Genomic DNA, 9,204 nt, shown 5'->3' on the forward strand with positions numbered 1-9,204 from the left:
GGGTGTATCTAATAACTGCTCAGCCCAGAAACTATACATCTTGAACAGTGTCTTAGGTTGAGAATTCCCATATGTTTGTAGCAATGCTTGATGTATCTACAACAAGATTTCACTGCTCGCTATAATTGCTTGAGAACTTTTTGAAACAAGAGACTAATTTTGTACTGTGTTATATTACTGCCAAAGTGATGGGTTTGTGTGTGTGTGTGTGTGTGTGTATGAGTTTGGCAGATGATAGACAAGTCACCACCATTCCAGAAACCTTTTCTATATGCAGACTGAATAATTATGGGTGTATCTTCATCTCCTGGCTCCCAGTGGACCTTTTGGGAAGGTTAGTGATCCCAGCATCAAAATTCATATTTTGGGGAGGGGGGAGTATATCTTGAAACCATGCAACTTTTTATGGATAGCAACCCATCACTAATTTTGTATACTGTTACCTGCAAGTTTGGGACCTACGTAAACCAAAAGCATTCAATTTTGAATTTGCAGAGATTACTATGATCTTTTGCACCGAAGAGTAGCTTTGCATTACCAGTAAGGCATTCTACTTGCAAAAGGCAGAACATATGAATTGGGTTTCTTCTCCACCCCACTCCACCCTGCCGCCTTATCATCTAGTTCAAGACATCTGATCAAGATGAATCTTAGACATGTCTGCATTTTAGACCATTTTTTTTTCTGGGACGCAGGAAAAATGTAATTGCCTCATAGATAACATTTTGCTTCATTCCTCTCTACATTCATTGATTCAGTAGGGCAAAAACTATTTTAACTTACATAAAAATTATGTTTGAACTGTAAATGGCAATTTGGCATAATTACATGTAATTTAACATATGACCAGTTGAGAATGGGGAGGAGGGTTCATGTTCCTAGGACATGAATAGCCTTATGTCCAATAGGTATACTATATTGTTACCAAAGCCTTATAGAATCATCTCTGTCTCAGAGCAAAATTTGATTTGGTGAGTGAAAGGGGTTTAGTGCTTTAATGCAGAGAAGTTCCCTTTTCAACAGAGAAGCATTTTAGTTTGAAATACTGTGAAAGGCTGCTGAGCAGCAAAAACAAAATAATGAATATTACAATTCTAGTGAATCTTGCTGCATAAAACTTGAGGCTCCTTTGGGATGACAAATGTACCAGCCAAGAATCACTTTCCTCCTCATTTGTATGAAAGAGGCACATTAGCCTGAATTATTTTTCTATCTTATTAGTACAGCTTGCTGTTTAACTAAAAGGTTCAGGGCTGTCCAGAGGAGCTGAGATTACACTGGAGTCAGCACTTTTTTCTGCCTGCCTTGCTTTTATTACACTGCTGGCACTGCAGCTAATTTTATAATCAAGTAAATGTGTTTGAAAACCTTATTCATAGCAGAGGGTAGGGTACACTAAACCTAAGGGACCCTATAAAGTATCCTGTGCATATTTGTTCAGAAGTAAGTCTTACTGATTTCAGTGGAGCTTAGTTCCATGTTAAGTGCATATTCAGTTGCAACCTATCAGGAACAGTTTAAAGAATATGGCACCACTTCACTTTCTGTAGCTTTTGCCACAACAGAGTCCTCTCTTCTTAAAATATTCTGTGTATCCAGACATCCTTGTTTTCTAGCACTATAAGATCATTAAATGAATAAGTGGAATGGATACATATTGCATCCTTGTGGCAAATGGTACTAAAGAAAAGGAAAGGAAAACATCCTGCAGTATCTCATGGCATAGCAGAGAAACTCAGGTGCTGGTCACCCTCAGCCACAGAAGCTCACAGGGTGGCGTGGGGCCAGTCATTCTCTCTCAGCCCAACATACCCCACAGAGCTGATGTTTGGGGAGACACAGGAGGAGAATGTGCTGCATACATTACCCTGACTTCCAGAAGGAAAGGAGATAAAAACCTACTAAATAAAGTAATGGATATAAATCTTAAGAAGATAGAAATCTAATAAATAAAATGTTTCTTTTTTTCAATTAATAGACAAGCTTTCTACCCCCTAGAGTGTCAAAAAGGTTAATATACAAAACAAATCCATTTATAAAACTGTTAAAACCTATCAACACAGCCCCCAAAACCATTGTCATCCAAGTAACCCCATCTCAGAAGACTTGGTTGAAAAAGGTTGTCTTTGACTTCTTTCCCAAAGGCAGAGTGGATTATGCTAAGGACAATTCCTGAAATAATTCCATAGCTTGGGAGCAAGACAGAAGACGCTCTCTCCTCTTGGCCCACAAACAGGCCTCTGACAGTGGAAGCCTCGTTAAAGAGGCTTCTTTTGCAGATCTTAGTGTTCAGGCAGGTTCACAGCAAGGTAAGTGGTTTCTCAGGGAGCCAGGCCCTAATTCACCTTGGATTTCAGAGGTAGAAAACCAATACCTTCAAGTACGCCTGGAAAGCAGCTGGCAGTTAGTATTGGTCTTTCAACACAGACACACATTTTTCACTTTCAGAAGCCTAGTTGCCACATTTGCAATAAACTGACATTTTCCCCAACATTCTTCATAAACTAGCCCTGCATAGATTACACTGCAGTATTAAAGATAAATGTATTTACTCTAGTATGAAGTTTTATAGGCAGAAGGCTACCTTCTTAATATTTCAAATAGCCTTTGCCTACTAAATGGCATATCAGAATACAAGTACTTATTGATTAAAGTATTTATCTGCTGTGTTACAGCACCAGATTATGCATCACGTACAACCTTGTGGATGTTTATGCTTTTGTTTTCTTTAAACTAAAAACAATTTCTGAAGTTGCAGAGTGCAGAAGAGGAACAGCAATGATAATATTGGTATATTTTTTTAAATACTGGATTTGGCTCCAAGGCCAGCATTAGAAGTGATTAATAATACTGCAGTGCTTCAGATCTAATATTAAAGAACTTCTGATACTAAATCAGCTAAATGCTACAGTCAAGGGAGACTCAGTTATCCTAAAACAGTGTGTGGACAATCAGTACTTTCTGACTGCCAAAAGAAAGTGAAGAAGGGGGTCAAAATAATGTAGGGAAGACTACATAACTCTCTCCTTTTCATCCATGTTTTTTTTCACAGGCTCTTCTATCTTTCCAACGAAAATGTATTGCACATTTTGGTACAATATTTGTACATTTTTGGTATTTTTCTCCTGGAATAGAAAAGCAATTTGCAAGTTACTTTTGATTAAAAAGGGACTAAAATCCTGTTGTTTCCGAAAAGTATGGTTTCAGATTTCAGTTTTGGTTTTAAAATGCTATCTAAAGGATCCACACCACTCTGGACAGCTTGCTGTTTCGTCTTCAGTGGTATGTTGAACTAAGGGACAATTTGCAGAATATTGTGTGTGTGTGCACGCATGCATAGTAGAACATCAACAATCAGTCACTTCATAGTAGAGATTTGAACTGAATCTATCCTTTCAAACTGGCTGTGAGGCTGTGAATGCAAAACCCCAAGTAGGATTTCAGATGGTTTAAGTTTCAGCCTCAGCCACCAAGTTCATTTGGTCCGATCAGTGTCCCTCAGTCTGATCTACCTCACAGAGTTGTTGCAGGGGCAAATGGGAGGGGGGAGTGCTCTGTATCCTACTGTGGGCATCTGAAGGAAAGTTGGGATATCAATCTAATAAATAAAATGAAAGAGGTACTGTTAAAGCTGGTTTGTCCCATTATATGCTTCCCAAGAACTATTCCATTATCAGATCTGGGCTGCAAAAATTTGCATGACCATTGAAGATCAGCTATAACCCTTTGCTGTCCTCTAGCAGTTACCTGGATTTTTGTAGCCTAGATCTGATTGCCCCAGTTTCATAAGACTAATGGTTCTCCTTTTTAGAAACGTATCTAATACGCCCTGCCTTGGATTTCTCTTGTGATGCTTCTCCCACCAAGCAAACAGGTTCACTTTTAGAGTACAGGTAATGTCTGGGTGACAAGTAGCTAACACAACCTGTCTCAGATATTTTGGTTGCAATCCTCTCACTGCTTGTTCTGGAGTGAAGTGGAGGATTGCGATCTTGGTTTTGCACTGTGGGGGAGAGAAACCCAGCTGCAATGCATCCTCCAGCACCTTGTATTTTTGTGGTTTCTGCATCTGCTTCCCAGCAAGTGTCCAAATCATTTGACAAAAACAGTGTTCTCTTTCGGTTGAAAAACATTTGAACTGCACTTGAAATTCTCCAGGTTTGTTGACATTTTGCTCAGACTTATTATCTTTTACTGTCCAGAATGATGCTTGGACGATAACCAGACATAGAGAGATTTACTCCTATGAAGCTGGTTTACTGCTGGCTTCAGCACCTCTCATGGGTCATAGGTCAGGGGGAAGAGGAGGGTTGGGATACTCATTTCTAGACTAAGGCCTATAATCTGGGTCTGTGATCAGCTACTAATTTTTTTTATGGAGAGGACCATATTTAAACCCAGTCATGGATTGAAAGGCCAGAAACATTGTCTTCACCTCATTCATTCAGGCAGGTCACAAAGGGTTTTTTAACCACTTCCTACTACGGGAGCAACAATTGCAGGTTTCTCTGTTTTTTGCACCTCAATGCGGGGGCTGGGGAAAGGTTTGTATGTGTACATATTTGGCTAGGTTTTGACCAGTTTTCATAGGAGAAAACATCACAAGATGATCTTATACCATTGGGGGGTGGGGTGTTGAAAGTCAGATAGAGTCTTTTCCCCTGATTGCTGTTTCCTCATCTGTTTAATTATTTCTGACATTGGTTCTGGTTCGTCAAATTGCTGTCATTTTTAGCATCTCAGTGTGCTGTCTCCTTTTCATTTTAGGTTCCTATTATCCCTAGAATTAAGCACAAGCTAAATCCGAGCATGAGAACATTGGGTGCCCTTATTCTATATTGTCCACCAGAGCCATTTTGAGACAAAGGCATCCTTTCCATTGAGAGTGGGCAAAGAATTAGTAAGCTTTTTATTCTACCCTCCTCTCTCTACAGTGCCTGCTAGCACAGTTTAAGTGAAATGTAGGGGTAGAATGTCTCATGCCAAGTAAGGCTGGGTGCAGCTTATTCTCCCATGCTCTCTTATCCTTGAAGAACAAAGCAAGGCAACAGGGGCCAAAGATATTACCCGTACTGCTATTGAGTTGCTCAAGTTCCACAAATCTCTTATTGCTGGGATCCCAAAAAATCAGCCTTCCCAGCAGTCTCTCTCTCTCGCTCTTTCATTTCCCAATTACCATTATTTGTTTTGATATTGTATGTAGATAGTTAGAGGTCAGCTTTCCCCCTCATGCCAGCTTTTGTTCTGGCATTTCAGCTATGTGCTCCAGGCATGGAGCTCCACTTTTTAAAATGGGCACACTCTCAAGGCCAACAAAGCATCAAGTCTAAGAGGTCTTCCAGATGACAGTGTGGCTTTTTGTTTTTTGTTTTTTCTGGCTCTGACACTGCTTGTGACCCCCTTGTTCTCATGACATCATTTACAAAAGAGAGAGATTCTTAGTTAAAGGTGTTCCAATCCAGGTTTAAAGGTGATTGCCAAAATTCTGGGATTCTCACTATAAAAATAGCGTAAACCCTCTTTCTGCTCTTACTTTCTGCCCTTGTGGGCATTACTGTCAAGTAAGGAGGGAGATTCCAATGTGAAATATTCAGGGATACCCCCTCTTTTCCTATTGCTTTCCAGGGGTACTTATTGTCTTCATTTCATACAGGCTTCCTCGGCTGCCTTTCCTCTTCTCTCCCCTGCTATCCTCAGCCTGCTCAATACTTGGGGAGAACATACAATTCAGGACTAGCGGCAGAGGAGATTTCCTCTTTTTCCCTCAGACAGGTCAACTTCACACATGCACAGGGCCAGTTCAGCGGTTTCATTCCCTCATTACTCCAAAGCATCTCCACTGGGCCGTGCCCGTTGGAGTCATGCTGATCTGCCAGGAAAGTAGCACAAGCATCTCACAGGCAATTCCTACAGGTAGCCCTTATTACTGTACATTACTAACTCATCTTTATACCTTTACGTTCGGGAGGAACCGAGTGTTCATCCAAGAAATATCTGTTCAGCATACAATTCTGCAACCAGAGACACTCAGTGTTATGGTCTTTTGGGCCTCCTTTCTTGAGGTGATGTGGAGCCGGGGGTGGGGTGGGTCCTGCTGTTGATTCTGCTGTGTGGGACCTTGGACTTCTGCCTGAAAATCCTACCTGACAGAAATATCAGTGCTAAATCTGGCTTTCAAACACTGCCTAGAAGTTCACCCAAATTCTGAGCGTTGTTTTGTTTGGCTTTGCAGGTAGTCCAAATAGACCAGAAGCTGAATCTCATCACAGACTTGCTGCACCGCCTGCTTTCCAGCCAGCAAGGAAGCCAAGGCAGCTCCAAAGCGCCTCCTAGGAATGACGTCAGCTCTAACCTCCTTTCCACCAGCGCACTCCCAACCTATGAACAACTGACAGTTCCAACAGCACTGCATGATGATGGTTCCTGATGTGGCAGAGACCTGTTCCCTTTCATTAAATTGACACTCCATATTATGAATCTTGATGGGGGCTGGGGAGAAATTTAAGCTCATAATCAGCCATACAAGCATGAAACTTTACTATTAGGCTAATTTTACAATCCTCATATATGTTCTTCCAAAGAAAATGATTCAGACAACTACCAAACCTTAAAACCTATACTGTGTTGTTATTCCTTATTCATGTGATGCATTCATAAGCTCTAATTTCTTTCCTTGGTGTAAATAATTCTGCTACAATCTATCACAATACTGAAAGACTAAAAGAGTAATTGATCCTAATATTAGCAAAAAGACAATCAGCGTATGTGCCCGGGTTATGGTGCTGCTGCTACAGACATCATTCTGAGGTCTTGCACAACCAAACATGATTGAAATGGACTGAAAACTCTACAACAACTTTGCTTGGCTGAGTGCATCCCGGGGCCCTTCAGTAAGAATGATACTTGAACTTAGTGATGTGCGGATTCTGTTTATGACTCTGCTGGTAGTGATATAGTTTTACTCATTAGATTCTAAAAGAGAATGTATATAAATTGCCATTCTACAGAATAGCAGGAGCATACACTGAATAATTTTTCTCCCACCCTCCATTTTCATCGTTTATTCTACACAATATTGCAAGAACTACCACATTTAAAACAAAAATCTTCAGGGAAGAATTCGTGCTTTAATCTAAAACCATATTGTTTGTAAAGAAAGATAATACAGATTTCTTTTGTATAATATTGTAATGCAATCGGGACATTGAAATGTTGAAAAGGAACTTTAAAAAAAAAAGCAATTATATTGCTGCCAAATAATTTATATTCCATAGTATTTATTACTATCCTGGGTGTATTTGTCAGAAAGAGCTTTCAAAATTCATAGCCTTGTGTATTGAAATAGATTTAGTTTATTTCTCAGTGTACTGTAATGTGCACAGGTCTAGAATAAGTGGATCTTGTTGATCGGGAGCTTGAAAGTGATGCTTTGGGGCAATACAGCAGTACATTTGAACATTATGCAAATGTACTGCCGAGTCAGATGCACATTCACTTCTTTCTTTGGCTGGCACACTATTACAGAATGTCCAACAGTAATGTGTAAATCTTGTTCATGTTAAGATACACAAGCTCCTCAGTTTGTTTGGTTACTGCAAAGACGTTCTACTCACTGAATGTGGAAGTGGCTCTGCACTCATCTGTTTGAGGTTCTCTGTTACGTCCAAGCTGTGAAATGAATGGGAAGCAGGCATATTTTATTTTTCTGCAAATCCTGCTCTGTTAATACAACAATTGGCTCTTTTGTAGAAAAAATCCCCATATGCAGGATGACAACAAGAGCTGTCCATGTCCTTTATGCAGAGCAGATGCTGCAATTTAGCTCTGTGAAAATCTCATTGGATATTTATTTTCTTTTTAAATCAGGTTTCTTGCTTCCTTGGGAAATGAAACTCAAACTGTATGACCAGATAGCATCAGGATCATAGATGGGTTGTTCATATTGCCTCTCTTCATCTCAGGCATCAGTTGGCTCTCATATTCAGCTATGAATCACCAAGCACTAACTAATCTGTCTGTGAGCATGCATGAATCTACTGGGATTCAAAGATCAACAGAAACTGGAGAAAGGGGGGCTTTCTAATGCATGGGGAGGGGAAGCAAAACTGTATGAACTGAAACTGAATTCTACAAACATCCATATCTAAGTCTGGGTTTGGAGTTTCTATAAGGAAAATGTTTCTCTCATCACATAAATGTAGTCTTAAATACAGGGCTCCATGTTTTGGTGCATAGGGATTTGATCCAACCAAGTGAGCGGCAGTTAAAACCGGATATTGTCCTAAAGTCCAGATGGAAAGTGAAAGATCCCCCTGCTACTCATGTCACATAGTCTCTCTTACCTCTAAAAATAGCATAATGGAATATAATGGTTGGGAGGGGCCTTTTGCTCTCTTCCAAAGCTGCCTATCTTGCACGCTAGATGTTATTGCTGAAGAAGCAAGGTGTGTATAACTGGCTAGAAACTATAGTCAAAAGCTACAAGCGTGAAAAAAAAATAGGAATGGCTGCAAAAATCTGGATGGCCACTAAGCAGCAGAAAGGCAAACACAATTCTAACTCTTTATAGCCTCTAGTTTTCTGTCTGGAAGTTTGCAGCCCAGATATCATCACTATAGATGCCCTGTTCTATTGGCAATCCTTTATCTACCAGCCTTCCCTTGATGACAGATGATCCAGATCCTGGTTCAGAAATCTACTTTTTACATGATACTTCAATGTATTACTGAAGAACAAGCACCTAAAGTGGGGTGCAGGTAGTCTCTAAAGGCTATGGCACATCTGTTTGTTAGCATTACCATCTATCCATGTCAACTAGTTTTGTAAATTGCTGTATGGAGAAAAAGTCATAGGAAATTCCATACCCAAAGATAGCATGCCAACCTGAATAGCATTAAGTAGATCCCTTGCACAAAGTATAGCAACAAAGCTGTAGATATCTAAATGCTTTCCAAAATGGAGTCCTTTAAAAGCCAGGTATTTATGAGTTTTATCTGAAGATGTTAGCATTCTTCTGATTCACAGTGATGCCAGTGAAAATACATTTGCCTCCTCCTTTTGCTGCCTGTACCTATAATACTTCCATTGTTTTCTAAAGACAGGTTAATATAGGACATTTTAATGAGGATATATATTATCAATCAAAGCGAATATTTGTAGCTCAGGGTTTAACTGTGGAGTCCTTGGTGCTCTCTGAGCCTTGTT

General features: G+C 40.0%; 1 protein-coding gene across 1 annotated transcript in view; it reads left to right on the plus strand.

Annotated features, from left to right (window-relative positions):
* The window catches only part of KCNQ1 (potassium voltage-gated channel subfamily Q member 1), a 375,374-nt gene extending 366,640 nt beyond the window's left edge, over positions 1 to 8,734 (plus strand). Inside the window, exon 17 of the mRNA XM_063289351.1 lies at positions 6,233 to 8,734. Within this exon, the coding sequence (XP_063145421.1) occupies positions 6,233 to 6,427 (195 nt within the window). The 3' untranslated portion in view covers positions 6,428 to 8,734. The remainder of the gene's footprint in view (positions 1 to 6,232) is intronic.
* Positions 8,735 to 9,204: the final 470 nt, after the last annotated feature.

This window comes from Candoia aspera, chromosome 1 (assembly GCF_035149785.1).
Source record: "Candoia aspera isolate rCanAsp1 chromosome 1, rCanAsp1.hap2, whole genome shotgun sequence".
NCBI classification, from domain to species: domain Eukaryota; kingdom Metazoa; phylum Chordata; class Lepidosauria; order Squamata; family Boidae; genus Candoia; species Candoia aspera.